General features: G+C 41.2%; 1 protein-coding gene across 2 annotated transcripts in view; it reads left to right on the forward strand.

Moving 5' to 3' along the window:
• The window catches only part of ESYT2 (extended synaptotagmin 2), a 90161-nt gene extending 63323 nt beyond the window's left edge, over nucleotides 1-26838 (forward strand). Inside the window, exons 9-23 of one of the 2 annotated variants that reach the window (XM_080929517.1) lie at nucleotides 221-397; nucleotides 1435-1517; nucleotides 3873-3921; nucleotides 4941-5030; nucleotides 5457-5552; nucleotides 7282-7383; nucleotides 13507-13581; nucleotides 14205-14291; nucleotides 18110-18259; nucleotides 19706-20079; nucleotides 20889-20987; nucleotides 21668-21799; nucleotides 22641-22746; nucleotides 23833-23882; nucleotides 23988-26838. In XM_080929517.1, the coding sequence (XP_080785643.1) occupies nucleotides 221-397; nucleotides 1435-1517; nucleotides 3873-3921; nucleotides 4941-5030; nucleotides 5457-5552; nucleotides 7282-7383; nucleotides 13507-13581; nucleotides 14205-14291; nucleotides 18110-18259; nucleotides 19706-20079; nucleotides 20889-20987; nucleotides 21668-21799; nucleotides 22641-22746; nucleotides 23833-23882; nucleotides 23988-24033 (1716 nt within the window). In that variant the 3' untranslated portion in view covers nucleotides 24034-26838. The remainder of the gene's footprint in view (nucleotides 1-220; nucleotides 398-1434; nucleotides 1518-3872; nucleotides 3922-4940; nucleotides 5031-5456; nucleotides 5553-7281; nucleotides 7384-13506; nucleotides 13582-14204; nucleotides 14292-18109; nucleotides 18260-19705; nucleotides 20080-20888; nucleotides 20988-21667; nucleotides 21800-22640; nucleotides 22747-23832; nucleotides 23883-23987) is intronic. The other variant, XM_080929518.1, reaches the window with a different exon arrangement.
• Nucleotides 26839-27631: the final 793 nt, after the last annotated feature.

The raw sequence follows: 27631 nt of genomic DNA on the forward strand, positions 1-27631 counted from the left end.
TTAAGTACATGTCACAGCTGAGCAGTCACAGTCTCTGATGAGGTGTGTGTGTGTGTGTGTGTGTGTGTGTGTGTGTGTGTGTGTATGTGTGTGTGTATGTGTGTGTGTGTGTGTGTGTGTATGTGTGTGTGTGTGTGTGTGTGTGTGTGTGTGTGTGTGTGTGTACATACTGTCTTTCATTTTCCACAGTCAATGGTCAGTGGTTTGTTCCTCTCTTTAGGGTGTCCTGAGGATTCACTTTATTGAAGCTCAAGATCTTCAGGGAAAAGATACCTACCTTAAAGGCCTTGTCAAAGGAAAATCAGACCCCTATGGAATTATCCGGGTGGGCAACCAAATCTTTCAGAGCAAGGTCATCAAAGAGAACCTCAGTCCAAAGTGGAATGAAGTGTACGAGGTAAGTAGGGGGTTCAAGGCATGGTAACTGATCGAGGGCACAAGCAATATCATTCCAGACCTGTTGCACAGAAGTGTGGCTAACTTGGACCATTTGTTGAAGGTTTTTTAATTACTTATTTTTGAGAAATTTTGTACTTTTTCTCCTACCACAAAACAGTCTTGTAATGTGAACACATGGTAGTTCTAAGCAGTAGTTACTTAAGGCTATCACAATGATTCGTAACAATATATTTTTTAAAATATTATTATATGTGGTAAAAACACACACAGACATACTGTTTTATACAGTCTCTTCTAATATATCTAGACATGTTGTCATCTCAGTGGATAGATAACTGCTGTTATTGCTTTTGTTACATTCTGTTTCCATTTTCATTGTTTTATTTTGTTTTCTCTTTTTTTTTTCTTTTGAACATTTTATTTCCTTCCCTTGAGATGGTGTGTGTTTATTTCTTTCTATTTTGAGCTAGCCTGTAACTCCTGATCCTTCTGCGTCTGGATATTCCATTGACTTTGTTGACCTGGACAGGCCTGGGCTTCTAGGTGCAGTGCTATAGGCCGTTGCCCCCTAAGTATAATGTCACAGGATCAATTGCTGGGCCACAATTGCAGGTTTTCAGAAGACAGAATTGTTGAGAACAGTGTAGTCCGCCTTTTCCTGTTCTGTCACCTGACAGTCACTAATCTCTGAGTGGCATCTGAATGGAACCAGTTCCTTGTGCATTCACTTGGCTCACATCTTAGACCTTATGTACGGTGACTTCACCCTGCTACCTCATGTAAGGTGCTTGTGCTTGACCCCCGACATGGAGATCTGTTAACCAGAAGCAGGCACAGCAGACTCGTGCTGTGAGCCAGTATTTTAGAGTAATAATGGCCTAGTCATCAAGAAGTATGAGTGTTCTGACAATAAGAAAGTACTCTTTTAAAACTGCTTACCGCAGGAGAAGTACACGGTGATTTTTGTTATAATCATCATACTCAGTTTGTGATTGCGGCAGTAAAACTACCTAACTACTAACCAATAATTTTCAGGCTTTAGTCTATGAACACCCTGGACAGGAATTGGAGATTGAACTCTTTGATGAGGATCCAGACAAGGACGACTTCTTAGGAAGGTAAAGAAAGCTTGGGAACGTCCTCCTACCCACTGTCCTAGGCACAGGCTTTAAATGTGCATTGGAAATGCCCTTACGTAGCACGTCTATTTTAGCACACACTGTGATTGTGGCTCTTTCTAACCTCTGACACACTCTGCTGTCCTCAGTACCTAACGCCCATGTCAGATGGCTCACAGCTGCCTGAAACTCCAGGTCCTCTAGCCTCTGTGGGCGCCTGCACATTCCTGGTTTTTACACACATGTTAAGATAGCAAAAATAAATACTAAATATCTTTTCAGGACTAAGAAGATAGCTCAGTTGGAATGCTTCTCATGATTCATACCAGTAGCAAAATTACAGTTATGGAAATAGTCACAGTGATCACAGTGCATCTCCATTACTCTGAATTCTTTACACATCTCTGCCCTAATGCCTCCAGTGCGCCACAGTGTGTCCACAAGAATGTCAGTTTGTTATTCTGTGCTTCTTATGTCTTGTGAGAGATAGCTCAGAGGTTAGGTATACTCGCTGCTCTTCCATGTCTGTTATATTAGTTCTTCAACTGGAATAAACAAATCGGTATTTACCGTCCCAATACTTTACACATATGTGGTAAAATAAATGTCATACAGCAATGAAAATAATTTTATGGTTGGGGCCAGCACAATATAAAGAAGTGTATTAAAGGGTCACAGCATTAGGAAGGCTGAGAACCACTGGTTTAGTGGTTATAATGCCTTCATTGAAAGCACAAGAAACCATGCGCCCCCCCCCCCCAAATGTAGGCTGGAGAAGTGGCTCAGCAGTTAAGAGTACTGACTGCTCTTCCAGAGGTCCTGGGTTCAATTTCCCAAAACCACATAGTAGCTCACAACTATCTGTAATGTGATCTAGTGTCCTCTTCTGGTGTGTCTGAAAGCAGCTGCAGTGTACTCATGAATAAAATAAATCTTAAAAAAAATAAATGTTGGGCATAGTGACACATGCTTGTAATCTCTGGGGAAGCAAAGGCAAGTGTATTCCTGGGGCTAATTAGGGCCAACCTAAAGTACTTGGGAAGTTCCATTCTAGGTCAGTGAGATACCATGTTTCAAGAAAGAAAAATAAAGGAAAAAAAAAATGGCTGCCGCAGCTGTGTATTTCCGTCTCCACACATAATGAATGATGTGCATGCACATGTCTAATTCGTGTCTATCTAATTAAGGTTATTTAAATGAGTTTCTTGTGGAGGGGGATAGTGAAGGATTATGTTACATTACCAAGGATTATACCTCATCAAGTATGGTCTTGTGTGTTATGCTCTGACTTCAGAATCTCTAAAACCCATGTATTGTGCTGTGATTTCAGAATCTGTGATTGCATACATAACTTGAGTATGAGCAGGAACAATGTCCAATAAAATATATATGTAAGCCTGTAGATGAGAGGCTGGCAAAGCAACTAAGAGCATGTTGTCCTTGACTGGGGCCAAGACTGGACTGATTCACCCTGAAACCTAAATTGTAAGGGAGAAAGGAAATGTGTTCAAAAGTACAAGTAAACTCATCCCTTCACCATTGCTGGCTCCTGTGCAGTAGTGCCGTGACTGAGTTAAAGCAGGGTTGTTGGCTGTAACGGAATCTACTCCTATACCTGCTAAGGGGCTTGATGCAGCACTAAAGGACAACACCAAAGACCCAGCAGTTAGCCAAGCATGGTGCTGCACACCTTTAATCCCACCCAGTACTTGAGAAGCAGGCCAGGCAGGTCTCTTGAGTTAAAGCCAGCCTCATCTCCATAGTGAGACCCTGTCTAAGAAACAGAAAACCATCTGTGGCTGTGGAGATCAGTGCATGAAGAAGTTGCCACATAAGCATAAGGATTGAAGTTCAGAGACAGAACCCACATAAATGTCAGGAGAGCAGTGCAGCTCCTGTAATTTTAGCAATTGGAAAACAGGCTGAGCAGGGCCAGCACAATCCTACTGTTTAAACTAATTGTCTCAGCTCCGGGCTCAGTGAGAAGACTGCCACAGATGAAGAGTGTTTGAGGCGGACGCCTGAACATGAACACGGTCAGTTCCTGACATTAGTCATAGGCCTTCACATGCATGCACACATGAGCCCTGTCAGTTCTAGCCTAGTGCATATGTTCAATATTTTGGCACAAAAATTCAACCCTGTTATTGCTTACTCTTGATTTTCTTAGATATAGGGTGTAGAAAGCAATGAGGAAATTTTCCTGATAGATTGTATAGATTGTGTGTGTGTGTGTGTGTGTGTGTGTGTGTGTGTGTTTCTAGAGTACTTTCTCATAGACAATGCTCAATTTCTTCAGTTGGAAGAAGTACATTTCTATGTTCTAACATGTTTTGTTGTTTTATTCTTATATAGTCTTATGATTGATCTTATTGAAGTTGAGAAGGAACGCCTACTAGATGAAGTAAGTTTTCCCTGACTTTGGTCCACTTAATGAACACTGTAAGTAAGTCCTATGTGCCAGAGTCACTGTGACCTACCGCTTTTACCTGCCTACCCAGTGTGAGAAGTTTGCCTACTACTATAGGATCAATATTCGCTTTACAGATGTTTGAAATGTAAAGGTATAGCTCAGTAATAGTGTCCTTATTTAACACGTGGAAAGCCCTGGGCAGAAAGTGTGGGTGAAGACAAAATGTAATCCTACTTGTTGTGGACAGACTAAGATGCCCTGGAGGAATTGGGGCAAAGATGTGTAAAAAGTTTACAGTTGGAAATTTTTGCTGCAGTTGGAGTGAACAGCAGAGAAGCACAGAGCTGTCATGGACCTGTCAATGCACTGGTAACTTGCAGCAAAAACATACTACTTCAAGCAGGGAGAGGGGCCCATAAAGGCATAAAAATAAGAAAATACATGAAGAAAAACTGCACAATAGCTTCAGAAAGTTAAGGTGGGTGAGACTTGGGCAAGTGAAGCCTAATGAGCTAAGCCAGTGCTGAGACCCCTCTGCATTTACAGCAGCGCCCTCCCCAGAGTGCTCTGTCCACTTCTCAGAGGTTCCTGTGCATCTGTTAGGTGCCAGACATGAGCACAGTGGTGAACAGGGAGACAGAATCCTGCCTGTGGCACTCCTTTTTAGTGCTGAGTCTTTGTTTAACTACTTTCACACTGAAACAACTATGCTCTGTTTTATCCATCAATGTATAGCAATGAAGAAAACAAGTATCTGAACTTGACTCTGCCATTCAGTGTTCGGGATTAGTGTTATACTCTGTTGACCTCTAAATTCTTTGTGAGTCCGTGTGCATGGACATGAGCCTTGTTAGTGCTGGACAGTACTGGAGCACTTGAACCTGTGTGTTCTCCTTACATCTTAAGGGCTGTGTTGGGCATCGGGGTGTTTGGGCATGGTGTCTGACATGGTTTAATCAGAATTGTTTGTTCAGAAACACTTCTACTGAACTTAAACACTCTGTCTGCAGTGGTTCACTCTGGACGAGGTTTCCAAAGGAAAGCTGCATCTGAAGTTAGAGTGGCTCTCACTGATGCCTGATGCCGCCAACCTTGACAAGGTGCTGTGCAGTGTCTTCTCGTCATGACCACATACTCCTGATTATTAGGACCATTCTCTTTGATTGTGTTGGTACTTATTTTAAAAAAATACTGTATTAGTAATTTTAATTATCGTGACATAAGTCACTACTGTGGAAAACAGGATTAAAAGTATAGAAAATACAATTAATAGGTCATTTTTCCTGTTCTGAGGCCTTTAAATATTTTGCGTGCAGCAGCACAGGAATTTGAAGGGCCATATGTCACTTTAGTGCTTGTTTAATTGTTTGTATGAATAATAATCTTGTCATTTGGCAGACATCAGTTCAATTCTTGTTCTGCTGGATATATTAGATTGTGACTTTATCCTTTTGAGCACAGACTAGTGAAGATAGTGTGTACTTTTGTAGACACATGGTCACTGAGACTTTTCTCCCACCTCTTAGGTGCTGGCAGACATCAGAGCTGACAAGGATCAAGCCAATGATGGCCTTTCATCTGCCCTGCTGATCTTGTATTTGGATTCTGCAAGGAACCTTCCGGTAGGTAATGCAGAGCTGACTCCTGTGAGCGTGTTCCTTACTTGGACAGTGTACTACCTAATCTTGTGTGGCAGCAACAGAGAGAGGGGCAGAGGTGGTATTTGCTTTGCACATGTGGATTTATATCACAGCCTAGTTGTCTCAAGGTAAAAATCTTCCTCTTAAACTGAGGAATAAATGAAGCAGCTCTGATCACAAACCCTAAGTGTGTCTTAGCGTGTCGTAGTGGAGAGTGAGTGCTGAACTGTGATGATCCTTAGAGTTACAGTGGACATTAGTAATGCCACTGGGTACCTGGGATACTTCCAACTGAACAAAGGCACAATGTCAAATAATGATGTTTAGCTTAAAAGCCTGGTTATGTGTTTATATGATATTGTTTTGGTTTTAGGAGGGAAAACTATAAAATAAAAAGTAATTTGAACATGTTAGGAACAGTGAATTTTTCACTGTCTTGTTGTAAACCTCACTGACTAAAGTGATGTCCTCATTACGTTATTGGTAACTCTTTTGGTGCCAGTTGCGTTGCTCGCATAGGCGGGCATTCTGTCATGGCACTGTCAGCAGCCAGCTTTGCTGACAGAAAGAACACTGTCATCAGTTACAGGTGGTGTGTCTACCACGATGGTCTGCTGCATAAGTCTTTCTCACTGTAAAGGTGCAGCCATGTAAATGCGTTTGTGAACAGACTCCAAACAGAAGCAAACAAGCACTTGGCTTATCTTGTTTCAGTTGTTCTGGGACTTTTATCCTGGGAGCTTATGAAATTGCATCATTTAAAATTTTTTAGTTTTTGAAATTTTTATGTTTATTTAAACTTTGTGAACAAAAATGATTGTATGTGCATTAGTACATTCTATTTCAGCTTAACAACTGAAATATGATTGAGCATTTTGTAATAGGACTGTTTAGTTACCATCTGGTTAATACCATATCCTTTCTTAAATAATTTAATCTTTCAACCAGTCTTTCCACTAAGTAGAAAGTCTGTGACTATACCTACTTTTATTTCAGTTTGGGAATATCTACTTTATTATTATTTAACCTTTCTATAGAGTTCCTCACAGAGTAGAGCTCTCTGCTTTTGACTAAAACAGTGTTTGATATGAAATGTTGCAATACTTTATAATGCCTGAAGGAAGTTTATTTGTCAGGCTGGCAAGATGGCTTAGTGTGTAAAGATACTTGCTTCCAAACCTGGCCACATGTGTTCAATTCCCAAAACAAACATGATAGGAGAAGAGAACGGACTCCCTTGGGTTGTCCTCTGACTTCCACATGAACGCCATGACAAGCCCTCACCACAACTAAATACATATAAGAATGTTTGAAGAAATGAATTTATCACACAGTTTAGGATGTAGAAAACCGTGATGATTACAGTTGAAAAGAGACTGGGCTTTTCTGTAAAGCCATGTGCTTCTTTCTCACTTCATCTGAAATGCAGATCCACGTGAGCCACATGAGCTCAAGAGAGGGACCGACTGTGCTACTCTTCTGTCCCCAGGGTACTTTGCTCACGGTGTGCTGTGGCTCTTCAGAGACAAAGGATCCGCAAAGCCTTACCAGCTGTTTGTTTGTTTTAACGGGGAGGCTTTGTTGGCCAGTCCCTGTCTGTCCTGGGATCCGTTGACTCTCTCTGCACCCTGTTTATTTGTGCTTCTGGTGTGTGCCCACTGACCACAATCCACCATTCTTTGCTTTCTCTTCCTGTCTCCATTTTCCTAAGAGTATCTACGAGGGAAACTTTGGGTGTGGCTACTTAAAAGAGAGGCGAGCGTCGGGACTAGTGTTTTGTGAGAATACTACCTCAGTCTATAGAGCACTATTTGTGAGTCCTCCAGCTCCTTCCTCTGTGTTCATTGAAGACTGCGAGTGTGGCCTGGAGCTTCTGTGCCGTCTGCTCACCGGAATGTTGTGCATGCTCTTTTCATGTCCATGCATGACTCCAGTTCCCATGTTTCCATTCGATGCTGGTTTTGTCAAATGTGACTCTGCTTTGATGTTGGGAGTACATCTGACATGAGCTGAACTAACACGAACTAACTCTACTGCTGCTGGTCCATAAAGTGTTATAATTAGTCCTTTGAGGGGAAAACAAAGCCATACAGTTGAACCGACTTTGTGGTTAACCTCATGAAGAGATATAAATATTGCTCTAACTTTCACAAAACTTCCCTGAATCTACTTTTCCTCCTCAAGAAGGATAGCAGCATTAGAACTTCTAGTCCACACCACCTTATCCTCTGTCACCAGATATGGGCACATGAAGCCACGAGTCTGCACATCATGTGAGAGCCTGCTTTTGCCACATAGCCCAGCCAGAGCCTCTGGAGAAGAAAGCTGTAGGGGGGTCTATGATTTATTTCTTCCCAGGAACTTAAAGAGTTCCCAAGTTTGATGGTATTGCATCTGATCCCATAGCCTGTCTGCTGCTTCCACTCCTGTGCGGTTCAGGGCTCTCTGGTGGCTGCTGAGTTCATTTCCTCTGGGGTCATAGAAAACCACATTAGACCGTCTGTGAAGTCCACTAGTTAGTGTGTAGACCCGCCCTCTAGATTTGTACTATAATGAGTGAGATTTGTTAAGACTTCTTAAGGAAGGGAATGTGGGGTATTTACCACTGTTTTATGGACAAGAAAAAACAGTTCCCTGAAGAATAGGCAAGTCACATGACTAATAAGCAGCACCTTGATGTCTCCAACTCTGTTCTCAAAATCTGCTGAAGGCCGTTTTAAAAGGCAAAAGAAAGCTGGTGAAGAGACGTGACCTCCCATAACTCCTGCACCGTGGAGGTTAAGGCAGGAACATTTCCTCTTTCAGTATTGTGGCCCTGTCTCAAAACCAAAACCAAAGGGGTGGGACATTAGAATGATAGTGCAGTAGAGGTTATCACTCCTCAGAACGTGGTTTGTGCATCTGTTTTAGGAAAAATGTCATCCTAACTCATGTAAGTGACGAGGCCAATTTGTAAATCTGTCAATGTGTCTCCAGTAACTTTTCTGCCTTTTTTTTGAGTCTGATTCTTGAGTTGCTTTGTGGTTCTGACATCAATGGTCAGACTCTCAGAATTCATTCTCTTCAAAGTTGTGTTGAGCTTTATGATGAAGATATGCATACCACATAAAATGTTGTGTGAAGTAAATGTGCATACACTTTCTATTCACTGGTTTCCAGTGTGAAGACAACACAAAGCACAGAGGTGACTAGGATTAGAGGTCTGAGGCCTCGTCACTGTAGAGTGCTCACTGCTCATACTCTCTGAGATGAATGGCATTTCCCTGCTGCCTACCTTACATGTAAGAACACAGCTATGCCACAGCTACCCTTCAGCAGACCCTTACGGACAGATATACTTTTTACAGAGAATTTTAGGTTTTGTTTTTCTGAGATAGGGTTTCATATATCCTAATCTGTCCTGAAATACTATATTTAGCTGAGAATGATCACTGAACTTCTGATAATCAATTCTTCATCTACTTGTGAGTGCTGGGATCATAGCTATGGACCACAGTTCTGATTTTTTGAGGTGTTAGGATCTGAACCCAGGGCCCCCCACAGGCTAGGCAAGCAGTCTCAAGTAACCTCTATCCCTAGTGCACGGTCTTGATTGGGAGGGGGAAGAACACGTGTTGCTGTCTGCAGTGACCGAGAGGCCCAGAATACATGGTACGTGGTGCCTGACTTCTGAACCTTACCTGGACATCTGCCAGGATTTCTGTGACTATTTCAGTAACTACTCTTCCCCTCCCCGTGACTCATGCAGTTTTCTGTGACCTCACACAGCTGTTGCACTCCTAATTCACACTACCACTGATGTCTTTGTTTCTCAGTAATGGATGCATGTTAGAATAACAAGTACATTTGATTCAGCTGTTTCTATCCAGTGTGACCTTCAGGAAAGGCCCTTGTTATATCTGGAGAGCATCAGTCAGGCTTCCTATGAACCAAAATGCTGTGTTGGAACTTGTTAGGCTTGTTCCTAATACCTGGCCAGGCTTCATTCAGACATAGAGGCTGTATGTTCTGAGTCTTTGGAGAGCCCAGTAGCCCTGCTTGAATAGTCTAGATGTAGACCTGCTTAGTATGACAGGAGCCCAGCTAGGTGCTTTACTTCTCACTTCTCTTACACCATAGAAGACTGGGAAGCTATTTCTCCATCTTCTTTCATACAACTTCGGTTTAATAAAACATTAAGAAAAAAATATTTAGGAATCAAATTTAATGTTATTTTAAGTCAATTACAACTAAAATGGCAAAAAACTTTAACCTCAAATGTGAATCCTGATAGCTTCTAAAACAAATGGTTTGAGAATGAGCAGACAACTAGCTGAAAAACTTCAGTCAGAAGGACATGCACTCTATAACAGTACAGTGTATTTAAATCCAAGAGAGACTTCAAGTGACTTTGTTGGCCAGTCCTTCAGCACCTTGGGAGTTCACAAAAGAGATAGGCTCCGTCTCTGCAAGATGCTGTATAGCAAGAACACAGGTCTCAGATGGCATAGCAATGGTGTCAGTCACCATAGGTGGAACCAGCTGCACCAGTATGGAAAGGATGGTTGCTATGTGCTTTGTATTAAACCCCTCATTGTGAGTGACATTAGGGTCTCAGGCAAAGGATAGTAAGCAGATCCTTTCCTCGAGTCACACTCTTGGTTTCTGCTAACACTAGATGTCAGAGGTGAAGAAGTGAAGGCTTACCAAGGACAAGGAAGTGCATCATAGTGTTTTAGCGTATCGGTCACTTACGGTAAAATCTTGATTGTAAATCTGGCAGTTTGTATGATTTTTGGTCTATTTTAAGTATTTGTTCTCATGAAGTTTTGTGTCATTAACCTTACATAAACTCCTCATTGCATGTTTTATTAACCCTTGGTGTATTCATTTTCTTCTGACCTGAAAGAGTAACCCATTAGACTTTAACCCCGGTGTCTTGAAGAAGTCTGCAGTTCAGAGAGCTTTAAAGGTAAACGAAGTGTTCCCTTGAGGCTCCGGTGCTAATCAAGACATATTGAAAGAGATGGTACTTTGGCTTTCCTAAATGTGTGGGCAAATGACCTCCCACCCCAGTTAATAATGAATTGTCCAAAAGAAGAAATCCTACTTTTGTTTTTCCAGATTTTTTACATAGAAGAAATTACATCAACCACATTTAAATTTTAAAATTTCAATATATAGAAATTTAGGTTTCTTTCGTAAAATCATTGAAATATTGTGGTTTCTTTGAATTTGTACTTGTGTGTGGCAATCTAAAAGTTCTATTTAAAATTTAACCAATTTTTTACATTGAGCCTTAAAGATGAGCTGTGCAAACTGTTGGTGATGCACACTTAAGGAGCTGCCTCTTCCAATATGTTGGGTAGGCGTCACGGAGTCAGCCATGGCTTTGGTGCTGTGGGCTTGGGTGATAGATCTTTCCAGAAGGTTCAATTTTTATCAAATGAGGTATATTGAAAACTAAGCTCCACTTCATATCCATGACAACACAGTACTTTGTAGTCTCTGGCTAAATTGTTAATGTTTCTTAATTAATCTTTACAGTGAGAGCCAGGGGCATTTTAAGTATAATTGTCTTAAGAATATTCCAAAGAAATAGGAGTGTTTTAATCAGTTTTGTCTAGCAAAATAAGTTAAATTTCTAAAATGAAGGAGACTGTCAGTGAGTTGTCTAATACCATATTTGTAGCCCTTACTATGACCTGAACTAAGGAGATAATGGTAGTTTTACTAAGGTGTCTTACCCTGAGAGTGCTGGTTAACACTTGGCTGAAACAACTGTGCCTCCTATAGCAGCTTAGGAAGGGGCCTGCAGCAGAGAACAGAGGTCAGGAAGGAAGGCTCTGAACTCAGGTTGCTCAGTGTTGTGATTCAAAGACAATATTTAATACATCCTACGGACAGGGTAGAAGTAATATCTTCTTCATTGGGTTAGTGAGCAAATTCAAATATTACATATAAAAATATGTAGTAGATAGATAAATAGGTGTGCTAAATTATCTGGTTTAACACATCAGCCACTTAAGCCTAAAAAGTTCTAAAAAACGATATTGTGCCTCTTTTGTAGCCATGGAACCTAAGGCTTAGATTAAAACGTAGTCTCAGTAGTCAGAAGAAGAGGAGATTTAATCTCAACAGCATAAGACTGTGTTTCTGGAGATCATGTCTACATGGTACGTTAAGTTCAACATGTGACTAGAAGACTCTATTTTTATATTTTGTACTTTTGACATGTACTGTTGTAATTTAAATGTTCTGTAGTGGTAGAAAACTTGGTGAATGGTTTTAAAACCTTATTTATATGATCTAAAACATCCTTTGTGTTAAGGCACACTCTTATACGATAAGCCATTAAAAAGATTATAAAAGTGCCAGCTAAACTTTTATTTATTTTATATTTACTTTAGTTTTAGATTAGAATAACTAGATTTTAGTGTGGCATTCTCTCTCTCTCTCTCTCTCTCTCACACACACACACACATACACACTGAAGTATGCATAATAAATTGATTAAGGCAGTGACAACTGCAAATTGTTCAGAGGCTGATTTTAATGTTATCAGTTATAAACTTCATTTTATTTTTAAAAATATTAGGAGGCTTACCATAAAATTGTAGATTCATTAAATCTTTAAAACAGAATGGCCCCATTTTCACAAATACAATCTTAATATTAATTAGAAATAAATCCAAGTGTCAAAGACCCAAGGTAGATGTGGCTTACATCAGTATGATTTCATGCTCTAGAACTGTGCAAGGTCTCATTGGTACCTTGAACCTCATACTTAGTATAGGCAAGACCTGCATGCCCTCCTTGGAAGTCAGAGTTTCTCAACTAGCCAGAAGTGAGGTGGGATCCCTGTTCCCAGAGGACTTGTGCTCAGCTCAGAGTTAGTAATTCTCATATTAAAGAAAGAGGAAATGGATTTAGGAAAATCAATTGGCTTTGATGTATTTAACAGTATTTCATTTTGCAGAATTCATTCACATCTAAAAAGTGAACCAGAAAATAGATTATTACAGTAAGTTTGGGTTAGTCATATCTTGAATAATCAAATGATTTTGACATCTATTTCTGTCATTGCTGCAGTGTTGAGGATTGACTCTAAAATTGTTTAACTAAAATACTTTTTTTGTGACCATCTAATTTACATTAACATTTGACTGCATCTTTCTGTGGGGCTAAGTTACAAATAAACCTCATGCCGCATATCTGTGGTGTTTTACTGTGTCTCCTTCTGTCTGCTCTCTGCTAAGGTATGCTTCTTGTCAGTTTTGTTTACAAATTTTTAAATCATATTTTTATTTGCTTAATTCCATGTCGTCCTAAACTGACATTTATTCTTCTGGTGATTTTTCTGGTAAGCAATCTCCCACATCTGATAACTGTTTACTTGCACAGGATGGTGGTAGGTTCACAGTGTAAAGGGTAAATCTGAAACTGTAACTTTTTATACTGCAGCTGGAGAATATTCTGAGTTAACATTCTTGTGCATTTGTCTTTTTATTATTTATTTATGTTCACTGCACCTTCATTTTTGTTATCCTAATAAGTCAGTTTGTAGAACTGTAGTCAATATTAAAGTTTGACATTTTAAACTGTGTGCAGCCAGACATAGGAACTTGTACCTATAGTCACAGCCACTTTGGAGGCTTACGTGGGAGAATCCATACTAGCTAAGCAGTACTGTCAGGCCCTGTCTCTCTAAAAACACGCAAGCAAAGCATGTGAGTGGAAGTTTTCTCATTTTGCTTCACGATGGACATGTAGTGGTGGCTCGGGTTTGCTCAGTGGTTGTTTTCTACTTCCATTGTTCTTTGATGTTCTCTGTGTCTGAAGTGTCAGAGGTAAATAGAAGTGACTGTTGTTCATAAAAATGAACTGTAATCCCATTTCTAGTGGGACCCATTTCAAAGTGAATTTATTTATTTTATCTTGTTTTCTTTTTGGACAGTCAGGAAAGAAAATAAACAGCAACCCAAATCCTCTTGTCCAGATGTCAGTCGGTCACAAGGCTCAGGAGAGTAAGGTAAGAGCTTAGTGGCTTTCTGAGCTGCTCTCCATGTAGCCCCACTTGTCACTGTCCCCAGCAGGTGCTGTCCAGGTGTGTGATGTGTAGGCATTGCTTCCACATGCAAGTAATGTAATAAACACAAACTGCTTAAGTGTAACAAATACATTTCCTAATTTTAAATAACATAGAACATACCATATAGATAGACATTTGTTTGTTTTCATGTGAAAGATGTGGAATCATTCCCAAGCTTTTTAAGTACTTAATAATTATTTAGTTTAAAGGTAACACATTGTACTTCAAATTCAGCAAACTCGGCTCCAAATGCAAAGAAGGTATTGTTGTGTGTTCCTTCCTTCTGATCAAGGAGGAAAATTAGAAATTACTCACAGTTGTAGGGCATTGTTAAATTTTACATGACAGTCACATCAAGCAAAGCCATGTGGAGTGTGAAGCCCAGCGCCAGGAATGAGAGCTGCAGACAGTTGAGCAGCTGAGGCCTTGGTGTCTGGGCGGTAGGCGTGGACTCCCGTCAGCTCCTACGTACACCTCAGTGCGCACGTTACTCAGTAAATATGTGTCTTTTCACTTAGTCACCCTGGAAATACTGGAAATTGATATTGAACCATTTCTTACAGATTCGATATAAAACTAGTGAACCTGTTTGGGAGGAAAACTTCACTTTCTTCATTCATAACCCCAAGCGCCAGGACCTTGAAGTTGAGGTATCTTTTTATTGCATTTGTGCCTATATTTTGAAATATAATTGATATAAATTATGCACATTTACAGTTTCTGAGCACATAGTACGCTGGGACCCATTACTACACTCAAGATAGAGAAATTCTCTCATTCTCTCTGTGACTCGCCGCTCTCCCCCAAATCCACTGCCTTAATTAGGGTTTTTATTGCTGTGACGAAACGCCGTGTTCAAGAAAACAAGTTGAGAGGATGGGTTTACACTTCCAAATTGCTGGAATTACACTTTCATTATTAAAGGATGTCAGGCCAGGCAGGCTCCTGCTCAGCCTGCTTTCTTATAGAACCCAAAACCGCCAGCCCAGGAATAGAACTACCCATCATAGGCTGGGCCCTCCCCTCATCGATCACTAGTTACGAAAAGCCGTGTCTTATGGAAGCATCTCGTCAGTTAAGGTTCCCTCCTTCTAGACGACTGGAGTTAGTATGAGGTTGACACAAGGCTAACCAGGAGGCCATTTTACATTCAGACCTATGTCAAGTTATTATCCATTTGTCAGATCAGCAATGGATCATGATTCTTTGTTTCTTAATATTTTGCTACATAGTTGTTCAGCACATTGTTGAGAAAATTATTCTGTATACTGAGGTTAGTAACTATGGAAACTCAGGACCAGTATGCAGTTTGCTTCTGAAATGATTTCTGCTCAGGGGTCTGTACTGCCACTGTGCCAGCACCATTGTCTCTGCTGCTACTATTGAGTGAGTGCATCATAAAACCAGCCGTGTAAGCACTGAGACTTACTTCCTACCTTGTTTTGACTAATTCTGAGTCTACATTCCTTATTAATTGTAGATTTATGTAGAGTACCTGTAACTTTGATAAGGCTCCCTGACATTATAGAACTAGTGGGTAGAACTGACTTCTCCACAGCAGGAAACATTCCAGTGTATAGGGAGCTGGAGATAATATGTAGGAACATATCATTGTTGGAATTTTTACGGAGTAGTCTTTCATTTTTCTCAATGGTATTTTATAGTTTTCTATGTTCAGTGTAGGTCTTACACATATGTCAGACTTATCCCTGAACATGTAATACTTTTTCATGATGTTGTGAATGATTTTACTTCACTTCCTTACTCACAGTGAAGACAGGACCTTGTTCTTTCCAGGCAAGAGCTCAACCAGTGTTCCCAGCCATTAACTGGTTCTAATCATTCATATATTTTTTACAGTGTGTGTATATATATTTATGTATCCAGGCATTGTAGTAGATTCCTCAGTAATGTCAACATTTAGAAAGCCAAGGCAGGAGGATCATAAGTCAAGACCAACCTGAATTATCTAGTAGCAAGACCATGTCGCAAAACAAAACAAACAGCGACAAAGCCAGCAGGAGACTGAGGAAATAGATCAGGCAAGAAACTGCTTGTTGAGCAAGCCTGGGGCCCGTGTGAAAGCAGGCATGGTGGCACAAGGCCCTGACTCCAGCTCTACACAGACCACACGGGATGTGCTTGGGGCTCACTGACAGCTGGCCCAGTGTACTCAGCAAGTTCAAAGCCAAATGAGAGACAGCGGGGAGGTATGTCGTTGATACTTGTATTGATACGATCTCATACAGCCCACTAAGAATGCCTTACTTTTTGTTGGGTTTTTGTTTTTGGTTTGTTTGGTTTGCTTGTGGGAAGGGGCAGTGGATTTTATCACTTGAGTTGAATTTACAATTCTACAGCTTGTGCTGAGATTATAGGTGTGTGCCACCTTGCCAGGTCTGCTTACTTATTCCACTCAATATTCTGTACGTATCTTAGGATTTTATGTGTGGGACATCATGTTATCTTCTAGTAATCATCCTTTCCATAAGAATCAGACTTTTTTTGTTTGTTTTTGTTTTTTAGTTTTCTTGGCCAGCATCCCTGTTCAGACCTCTTTATAAAAGTGGCACATAAGAAGTCTGGTCTCCCTTGAGAGACCTCTTTTTCCTAGTTTGCTTTGTCTTAAGTAGATCCTGACTTTCATTAAAGGTTTTGTACATATGTTGAGATGACCATATGTATTTCAACTGTAAATATGGTGAAACACATTGTTGATTTTCAAAGTATTACAAACTTTCATTTGGTTTTCCACATTTAATACTTACATACCTTAAACAACAATATTTTATTGGGGATGTCTTGGTTAGGGTTTCATTGCTGTGAAGAGAAACCATGACACAGCAACTCTTATAAAAGAAAACCTTTAACTGGAGCTGGCTAACCATTCAGAAGTTTAGTCATCATCGTTGTGGTGAAAAGTATGGCAGGGCACAGGCAGTTGTGGTACTGGAGAAGGAGCTGAGAGCTCTGTATTTGATTGGCAGGGGCAGGAAGAGAGTGAATCACCCTGTCTTCCTACAACAAGGCTTTATCTACTCCTCTAGTGTCACTCCCTGTGGATCTTTGGGGGCCATTTTTATTCAGACCACCACAGGGGATAAGCCTCAGTGAGTCCTGAGCATATTTACATATATCCAGCTTATTAGAATTCTTGCTTTGGTGGGCTGGAGATTTGGCTAGAGTCCCTTGTAGATTTTATTCCTAGCATCTACACGGCAGCTCTCAACTGCCTGTAATATGAGTTCTGGGAATCAGTTGCCCACTTTTGGCCTCTGAGGACTCCTAAACACATAATGCACATAAACTCACTCAAGTACATACACACACACACACACACACACACACACACACACACACACACACACACACACAATTTAATAATAGGAAAAAAAAGAAAAACATTCTTGCTTGATCATGAAGGTTGCTAATTTTAATTTTGCTTTTTCTCCCCATTTTGATGTCAAAATAATGGTAGCCTTTTGAATGAGTTAGGGAGCACTCGTTCCAGAGTTTTCTGGAAGTCTGTACAGAAGTGTGTGGGCCTTGCCTTTCTCACTTGGGCTTTCGTTTTGAGGAGGGGCTGCACACAGACTCAGGTCCTGCTGCACCCAGGTCAGCTCTCTTTATGGGCTGTGCTATCAAGGGTCTGCTCAGTTTGTGCAGTTGGTTCCTTCTTTGATCAAACTATTTGATTAGTCACGTGATGGGAATAGTTCTTATAACAGAAGCAGTGCTGGGATTAGTATTCATGGTGTTTTAAAGGAGATGCTATAAATGTTCACAGCCAATGCGTAGACTTTGAACGGGGAAGGCTTTAGGACACTTCAATGCATTTTCTTCACAAGTGTCTTCAGCACAGACTTTGCACATTATTGCCACTGTGTACCATATGATTTCAGTGTAAATGCCAAAGGGTGTTTCCTTCTGAACTTTAGGCTTGTGAGGACTGTTACTTCTTAATTCTTTTAAAGATTTATTTCATGTGTATTAAATATTTTGCTTGCATATATACCTGTGAATGTCTGGTGCCCTGGGGGTCAGAAGAGGTCCTTGGGTTCCTAGGAACTGGAGTTGTGGATGGTTGTGAACCACCATATCTGTTCTAGGAATCAAATGTGGGGCCTCTGCAAGAACAAGGGCTCTTAAGTGCTGAGCCAGCTCTCCTGCCTCCAGACTATCGATGCTTACCTGAAATTTCTCTCGGTAGATTATAAAACAGTATGTCTTTTGTTGCTTATCATGATTTTGTAATGAGGAAGGAGCAGGTGCCTCTGACAGAAAGACTGCTGTGTTATCCTAAGAGGTCCCTAACAGTTTTGGACGCCACTTAAATAATATATATGAAATGCATTGTATTTTGTTTTGTACTGGTGCGTCTTTGATGCAGATCTGTGGACCATTCTACATTTAATATTTCCGTTCTGTTTTGTCAGTGTTCAAACTGTTTTCTCTCTGCATTTTCCAGGTCAAAGATGAGCAGCATCAGTGTTCTCTGGGGAGCTTGAGGGTCCCGCTCAGTCAGCTGCTTACAAGTGACAACATGACTATAAACCAGCGGTTCCAGCTTAGCAACTCGGGTCCAAACAGCACCTTAAAAATGAAGATTGCCCTTCGGGTACTATGTAGTTCTTAGTAGGGCTTAGTGTGAGGGAAGAACACAGTTATGCCTCAGGTGATGTGGTAACAGGTTGACAGTTGGAGAGGAGCAGAAGCTGTAGCAGAGTTGTAATTGGGACATTCTCTTGGAGACTGGGGAGGAGGAATGGGATGAACTGTTGGAGGGCTGACCAGGAGTGGGGTTAACAACTGGACTGTTTAAAAAAAAAAAAAAAAAAAAAAAAAATATATATATATATATATATATATATTATATATTATATATGTAAAGTAATGACGAGGAGGATGAAAAGACACACACACACACACACACACACACACACACACACACGTATTTAAGTTGATCAAGGAGATGGCTCAGCAGGTAAAGCCCAAGCCTGACAACCTGAGTTTAACCACTGAAAGCCTTGAAAAAGAAAACTGATGCACAGGATTGTTCTCTAAGCATGGCAAACATGCCATGGCACACATACCTCTATAAAAACAAAATTACATATAAATTACAATAAAGAGCTGAGTTTTTGTTTTAGTGCTGGGGTTTGAACCCATATCCTCGCACATGCTAGGCCAGTGTTCCACCACTGAACTGTACTCCAGGCCTGGGAATGAACATTTTGTTTTTAATTAAAACAGACTTAGTCCAACAGGGTGCTGAGGAAATGTTCTTCTTGCACATGGTCAAGACATGGCACAATCTTCTAGTAACAAAATAATGGTGAAGTCACCTGCTACCAGTTCCAGAGCCCATCTGGTTCCAGCGTAAAATGTGTGGAGTCTGTGAAGTTAAGGTGTTTGCGATAGCTGTGGTTAATAAAGCCAGAGAAAATCAGTAGCGTCAGAGTGTCCTGCTGAGGGTAGTCCTGGCGTATATGCTTTGCCCTTCACCGTCTGCAGGATGATGTGGCTGCCTCTTGATTGCTGTATTATACTCGATTGTTTGGGGAGGTCTTTCTGGATAGCAGGGTTTTGGTATTCTTCCTTCGTCTGGAAGAATGAGAGATTTCATCTTTGAGAAAGGTGTGTGGCCTTCTGGTTGACCAGTAAGTGCCTTGACCCATAATTAGAATATTTTCAAGTGGAAGAGATTAGAAGACATTGAAAAGTGTTTGTATTACAGAAGTAACTTTAATTGCTTAAATTTTGCCCTTTTTATATTTTAGAGTCAGGTTCTCTCTATGGCCCTGGTTGTCCTTGAATTCTGTACGTAGACCACGCTAGCTTCAAACTCACAGACATTTGCATGCCACCCAAATGCTGGGATTAAAGGCGTGTACCATAATGCCTGGCAAAACTTGCTTTTTTTATTCTCCGTAATGTCCTATTTCAATAACTGCATAGCTGAACAGATTAGAGCTGTAAAACTGTAGCTGGTTGCTAAACACTTAGAGATGAATACATCCAAGCCGTTATCAAGCTGCCACTGCTGTCCATGGCTTCCCTCTAGGTCCTTCATCTGGAAAAGCAAGAAAGGCCTCCAGACTACCAGCATTCAGCTCAAGTGAAACGGCCGTCTGTGTCCAAAGAAGGGAGGAGAATGCCTATCCAGTCTCAGATGTCTGCGTCACCAGGCACTGGCAGCACCAACACTGCTCCATCAACACCAGTCTTGGGAGTCAGTGATAAGCCTGTCGTGGAGGAGAAGCCCCAGCCCCCTGAGGCGAGCCCTCTTGGGCAGCGTGACCTAGGCAGGAGCTCCTCCAGCCTCTTGGCCTCTCCAAGCCACACTGCAGCCAAGGAACCCACCCCAAGCATTGCCTCAGACATATCACTGCCCATTGCCACTCAGGAGCTGAGACAAAGGCTCCGTCAACTTGAAAAGTAACTAATGCTCCTGCCATTGTTTGTCATCTTGGAGTTTCCAACCACATACTACAGGGAGGGAGACAGGGCCTTCTTAACTCCTCTGGAAGATGAGTCTTTGTCTTTGAGAACAACACTGTGCTGTTTTATAAGACCTTGGATGTGTTAGAAGAACAGTAGTGGAGTGAGAGGGTTCACAGGCAGGAAAGACGAGAAGTGAGCTGTGTGGACAACATACACTCAGACTCCTGCAGGGGTAGCCCGTCACTAATGTGCTGAGCAGTGTGTCACCTGCACAGGTTGGGCAGAGGCTTGTCTTATGAATATGAACCTCACCACCACCAAGTTCCTACTGGTTTTCTTTGGATATTTGTCATGGTTTATTGGTTTATATGTTTCTTCAGATAAGGAGGAAAATAGTTACCACATGCACCCAACACATGTTCACCTCTTACGATACCCAGTTATAAGGAAATAAATGTAGCAGTGGTCATAACAGTACTTTAGGAAACAGCACTGCCCGTGCCTGTGTCTCTGAGGCTCCATTGACCACACTCACCTTGTGTTTTCATGCTTGCTCAGGTAGATCAGCTCAAGGCTGGGCATGCAGCAGGCAGAGGGAGCTTCAACCACAGGGAGATCTCTGTATCTCACTTGTACCCTGAGTACTCATTTGGAAAATTGTACTTGTGAATAATTAAGGAATACCAAACCCCATGGGCAGTTAGATCTCATTTTGTCTAAATGAGTGGACATTATCTTACTCTATACATGCACACCTTTTTTGGAGTTGGAGCAGAGATGGTGACATTATGTTATTTCCACAGTGGGACAACCCTGGGACAGTCTCCTCTGGGGCAGATCCAGCTGACTATCCGGCACAGCTCCCAAAGGAATAAGCTCATCGTGGTTGTGCACTCCTGCAGGTGAGGCCACTGCCACTGGGCTGCCCGCCTGCTTGTTTCTGTCCTACGTGCCCCCCCCCCCCCCACTGAATCAGTAGTGTAGATCATTTTGAGCTTATAAAATTTGTAAGCATGGGTAAATAATAGAAGTGGCTGCAGAGTTCAGTTCAGTGAGAGATTATGGGGACCCTGCGTATTCTGGCTGCCGTTATAGTGACTAGTGAGGGCAGGCACTGCAAAAGCTGCTCCCCTAGCTCTGAAGACAGCCTGCCTGTGGTTGGAGGGAACTGAATTTGTTTGGCTTATCCTAGTTATCCTAGGGAAAGAACAGGGGACAGGTTCACAGAGGAGGTTGACCTTGTACAGAAGCTGTGATTGGAGGTGCTACAGAAGTAGTCAGTGTGGTCATTCAGTCTTACTGACAGAAGTCTGTGAGAAGCACAGAGCAAGGACTGTGAATGTTTGCCATGCCCTGGGCCTATGGAGTAAAGGCCACATTATTCTGGCAAAGCTGTTAAAAGGAAAGTTTAAAAGTGATGCCAGCAGCTAGCAATCCAAAAACTTACTTTGGGAAATTTGGTGTGTGTTGTTCCTTGTGCTTCAGGTAATATGAAGTCAAAACTTGATAAAATAATTTTAATACGGAATTTTTTAATTTTCTAAAATTCTAACGTCTAGTCTTCTCTTATTTGTATTATAAGAAACCTCATTGCCTTCTCGGAGGATGGCTCTGATCCATATGTCCGAATGTATTTGTTACCAGACAAGAGACGCTCAGGAAGAAGGAAAACACATGTATCAAAGAAGACACTGAACCCTGTGTTTGATCAGAGGTATATAGTGGTCCCTTCATTTAACCAAGAGGCTACCTGGATGAAATATTAGGTTAGGGCAGGCCTGATGCAGCCTGTGGAGAAACAGTGTGCTCTAGCGTAGTCTAGCATGTGTCGCTTGTTAAATAAGTCAAGAAGCCTTTTCTTTTTGGATTTTTAAGACAGGGTTTCTTTGTGTAACCTTGGCTGTCCTGGATCTTGCTCTGTAAACCAGGTTGGCCTGGAACTCAGAGATCTGTTTCTGCCTCCTGACTGCTGGGATTAAAGGCGTGTTATTGATGACTTTGATGAATTTTAACTTAGTGGGTAACATACACTGGACTGAATTTTAAATTAAGCAGAATTTAAAGAGACATTTAATTTTCTTTTATTTAATAGTATAAGCTAGTAAATGAAATACACATTTTTTGCGAAAACTTTTTTCAAAACTTAGTGGAGATACATTTCTTGCAAATCATAGTGGTCACCTTAATAGAAGCTGCCTTTGTGTGGTCATGGTCAGTCTGATGGCTTGTGGTCACCCAGAGATCCTTGGATCACCAGTTCATGCAAACTGCCCCACCTCGTAGTTCCCTGGCATTGCTAGTTTTGAGAGGAGTAGCACATCTGAATAGCACCAGACCTCTGGGCCAGTTCTGTCTCTTCTTAGACCCCCCCCCCCACACACACACACACACTGCTTGCATGCAGTAATTTTATGGGAACTAAGGTCTGCTGGGTATACACCGAAAAGGCAACAAGAAAGAAGCAGTGTTTGGAATGATCTTAGAAAGGAGTGTTTTTACTTAGAAGATGCAGCAGGACCATCGGGAGCTGACATGAGGTGTTATTTCTGTTTCAGCTTCGACTTCAGTGTTTCGCTGCCCGAGGTGCAAAGGAGAACACTGGATGTGGCCGTGAAGAACAGTGGTGGCTTCTTGTCCAAAGATAAAGGGCTTCTTGGCAAAGTGATTTCTTTTAAGTCCTTGTATCCTACACATTGTAGAATTTAATGCAATTTAGATCATAGCGTATACATCTGGTTACTGTGTGTTTATCACATGGTGGTGAGACATCAATCAGTACAGAGCTGTTCTCTTGCATTCATACTATTGGCTCATTACTCATACTAAATCAGCAGCTTAGAGGCAAAGAAATGTTGATTCTTTCTTTTGAAATTTTAAAAACTGTTCAGTATTACATCGGAAGACATGAAGGAAAAGCCTGCTGTCCACCCAGTCAGCGAGTCACATCCTTCTTTAGAGTGCCACTGACTTTCTTCCTTTAAATGTTCTTTTGTTTTATCCATCCCACATTGAATTTTGGTGTAGGTTTACTTATTACTTTACAGTGTAAAGAGGTTTAGATAGGGAAAGGGGCTTTTGAGTTGTAGGTGCCACTTTGTCACAGAAAGTGACACGTCATTCCCAGCCAGGCCATGACAGACTCCTAAGAGGAGGGAAGGTTGCTGTTGACTCCTAGGCCCTTGGCTCTGTGATCGCTGGGCCAGTTGTGAGACGGGTCATGGAGGTGGGCATGTGGCAAAAGTGAGCTGCCCACCACACAATGGACAGCAAGCACAGACGTACGTGAAGACCAGAAAGAAAGCATAGCTCTCCAGAGCACATACCCTACCCACCACAGTGCCCATTGCCATCACAGCCTGCGTCTGAGAGGGTCAGCCATTGCTGAGGTCAGAGCCCTTGGGCTCCAGTCGCCTCCAGAAGCCCATCAGTTAATTGTCAGCTAAGCGTTTAAAGCATGAGCCTTTTAACCTCACTTCATATCCGAACCACACACTGCCACTGGTGACATATTTGCTAGTATCTCCATAAACCACCTCTATATGTGCTTCATAACAATTGTAATACTATTAAATACAAGAAGAATCTCTTAGATATACTCAGTCATATAAAGGTTAGAAGGATTTTTAAAATGAGAACCTCAAAACATGAGATTTCCATATTAAGAAATTAAGAGAGGTGAGAAGGAGTGGTGAATGATCTAAAAGGAATTACTCAGTAATTTTCACAGTACCTTCTTTTAACCCACAGGTGCTGGTTGCTCTGGCATCTGAAGAACTCGCCAAGGGCTGGACCCAGTGGTGAGTGCCCATGTCTCAACCTGCAGGTGGTTCCAGAGAAACCTAGCTGTCTCCATAGTCCCAAAGCCTGACCCAAGTTTGTTGTACTTTTCTGTGCTTTCTCAGGTATGATCTCACTGAAGATGGGACAAGGCCACATGTGATAACGTAGCTACGCTGGACGTGGTCTATTTCTCCGTGTATTGTGTGCCCACCACCTCACCATGGAACACACCTTCTCACAGATGTACCAATGCTATTTTTATAATTTTAAGTATTGAGTAATACATACCTTAATGATTTTATAAAACTTGGCATTGTAGGAAAATTTGCCCAATATCATTGTTGAGTCTCCCTGTTGAGTTTCCTCTAGTGCTTTGCCAGGCACAGTGCAGTGCAGTGTGTCCCTGTGCTGGGCGGGGCTCTGTCAGCCGCACTCACCTGCTCAAAGCAGGCACCTGGACTTCTTCCTGCCTTGTCCTGCATCCCAGAGGTGCACTACACCATGTAAATAGATTCTTTTTTATAATATCCACATGCTGGTTTGGATGAAGAAGAAAATGTATTAAGGAATTTTCTTCTAAGACTTACTAAATTCTGTGACAAATAATCATTTTCATCTTTTAGCAAAAAGTTCTTATAGATCTGCTGTGTGGTATGGCTTTTTTATGGGAAAAATTGAAAGATTATTAAATTTTAGAATTTTTATGTCAATGATAAAACCAATTTCAAATTATTAACATTATTATAAATAGGAAAATAGAGTGAGAAGTCGGTGAATGGCTTATTTAAAAAGTTGTATAACTGAGTAATGGACAATACCAAGAGCATTGTCAAGGCTCTCAAAAATCACAGTATACTCATCTGAAATTTGTTACATAAGAAAGAAATGTGCTGTTTCTTTGTGTAATTGTTTGTTATAACAGATTCATAGTACATTGAATAGTACAGAGAGATACACACATGCTGGTTGTTGTACCTCACATCTGTAATCCCAGGGTATGGGATGCCACGCCAGGGAGATCCAAGTGTTAAAGGCCAGCCTGGGCTACACAGCAAGACTCTGTCTTGGGAAAAAGAAACATACTTTATACTTTGCCCAAAGCATAGGAACTAATCTCCAGTGTTAGGATATACGGTGTTGTCAAGATTGATGCAAGCCTAAATTGTTTGTCCCTGTTTCTGACCGTCTGAAGACAGGTCTGTCACTGTAAAGTGATATGCGGGGGATGTGGAACAAAGGTGCTGTGCTAAAAACCAACACTGCACTTACTCTGGACAGGAGAACCCGGCCCTAAATCCACACACAGGACACACCCCTCTGATGCACAGCAGAGATCCTGCACAGTGCCAGCAAAGCAGCTGTCAGACTTGCCGTTTTCTGGATATCCCTATTTTGTGCCATGCCAGATGTTAAAACAATTTTTATTTTGTAATTCTTTCCTTTTTTAGATTTGGAAAAGTATGTTTTACATATGTATGAATCCCCAAACCTCTTGTGAGGTGAGACTATGTCACAGCATTATAAGCTATGCATGTCTGTAAACAAAGACACACAAATGTAGGAAGACTTTCTTCAGTGTGCACTTTAACCTCCAGGATGAAAAGGGCTTCTCAGCTGTGAGATCATTTGTAATCAAAATTGGAGTAATTCCATTCACATGCTTCCTGGAACTAAACAGCCTGTGGGAAGCTTATGTGACCAAACATACCAAAGTGCCTGTGATGAATATTGAGTGTTCCTTTCACACTCTTCTCCTGTCTAGTAGATGAAAGTGTGCCTCGGTTTGTAATGTACCATGTGCAGTTGTAATGGAGTCTGTGGCTCTTCACAGCACATCCCAGGTAGTCATAAGGCCAGAGTAATTTCTCTCTTGCCATCTGACACCTTCCTCTGTATCCTGTTTATAAACCTTTCTTTCATTAGTGACCAGGATTGGGAGAAAGTTTATGTGTGTGTATACACATGAACATATATGCACATAAAATATTCAAGGGTAGCATTTTAGTTGCAGGAGAAAGGCAGGTATTATCTTATTAAAACTAGTTGCTTGACCATGGTATTAGTTTTTTTTTTTTTTTTTTTTTTCTTTCCTTAAGTGTCTTTTTAATTAGGTACACTGAAGGGCTTCTGTCTAGAAAGAAGTTTTTTTTTTTTTTTTGCTGAAATTTTATCATGTTAATGGTTTTTCACCAACAGCCTATTTTAGTTTTGCACCCATATACTTAATCCATTCGGTGTGTATTATTTAATGAAATGTTTTTCATATCTAATTAGGCAAATTGAGTACAGTTAAGGGTACAGTCCCCTAATAAGTCAGTATGATGCCCCTGCTGCAGTCACCAAAGCTGGTGCCAGTGAGTTCAGATACAGTGTTCCCATACACATCATCTGAGTCTTCAGGGAACATCTCCAGTGTGTGTCCAGTAATACCAGCCCACTAGTAGTAGTTCTGTGTGCTGCATGAAGGCAGACGTGCCATCAGGACACACTCCAGTGTCCTGAAGATAGAAGATAACATTTGAAGATAGTTCTCAAAATGTTAACTTTCAGTTCTTAATGACTTATCTAGAAAAAAAGAATGTTAAGTTTTCTACTTTGAGCCAAACCAGTGAGGGAAATTAGTGATTTGAAGTACAGCTCTGCTAACTTATTCATAAGGTGGCTTATCCTGTGCCTTAAAGTACAAAGGTATTTTCAAGTTTCAGATGAAAACAGAAGCAGCCTTGTAACCATATTTCCCACTATTTGTATTTTGCACTCTGTGTTTTGTATGGGCAGTTCCTATGCAGAAGTGTTTGGGATGCATAGAGCAGAGCAGACTGCTGCAGTGACGGGTCCCATCTGGATGACCCACTGCTCAGGTGGACCATAGAGGCTGGTTTTTGTTGTTTGTTTTAATCATAGAATGTCCTTTTCGCTTAATTTTATATAACAGCACATGTATTTATTCAATAAAACTTTTATGTTAGTGTACTTGTAGTGTGTCTTTGTCTGTGGAAATGGACAGGTTTGGTGTGGAAGCAGCTACTTTGAAAAGCCCACAAGCTGTGTCAGGTGTACTTGCTACTTGTGCATTCTTCTCAGCGCTCACGTGGCTCCGTACCTCTCCTGTCCCCATCCTGGTTTGACTCTCCTCCACGCAACTCACAGGCTCTCGGTATCGCAAGCAGCTCTTTGAAGGTTGATGGTTGAGTGGGAAAAGTAGACTAAGTAAGACTGGAACTTGGAGAAGTCCCCAGACAAGGTGCTGAGATAGAAGGTTTGAACAAGGGACAAATGCTGGGTATCCAGTGTCTCAGGTAGGCTTGAGGAAGAAGTACTTTGTGCTGAAATGCCACCTTTGCTTGACTTTGTTTGCTGATTGGGTAACCAAGACTGGCTTTCAGCGGAAGTTCTCCTTCGCATAGTAAAGGTTGAGATTACAATTGTATGCTCCCAGCCTTGGTTTGCATTCATTAAAGAAAAAAAAATCTTAGAACAGCATGTACTCTGGGCAAGCACTCTAACAACTGTGCCCCAACCTTTACCACATTATTCTTCACTGTTGGCATTCTAAAGCAAAAAAAAAAAAAAACTTTTTTCCCCTCTTACCTACATTCTAAATATTGAACTATACATGTTTTTGGATTTTTTTTTTCATTTTTATTTTTTATTCTGACTACCTCTGACCATTGGTGTTTTCCAAATTAGTATCACAAATAGACTATCCAGTTCCCTCTGTAGCATCTTTCTTCTACACGTTCTAGTGGGGGTTCCCTCCGGTCTT

The sequence above is a fragment of the Micromys minutus genome (assembly GCF_963924665.1).
Source record: "Micromys minutus genome assembly, chromosome: 1".
NCBI classification, from domain to species: domain Eukaryota; kingdom Metazoa; phylum Chordata; class Mammalia; order Rodentia; family Muridae; genus Micromys; species Micromys minutus.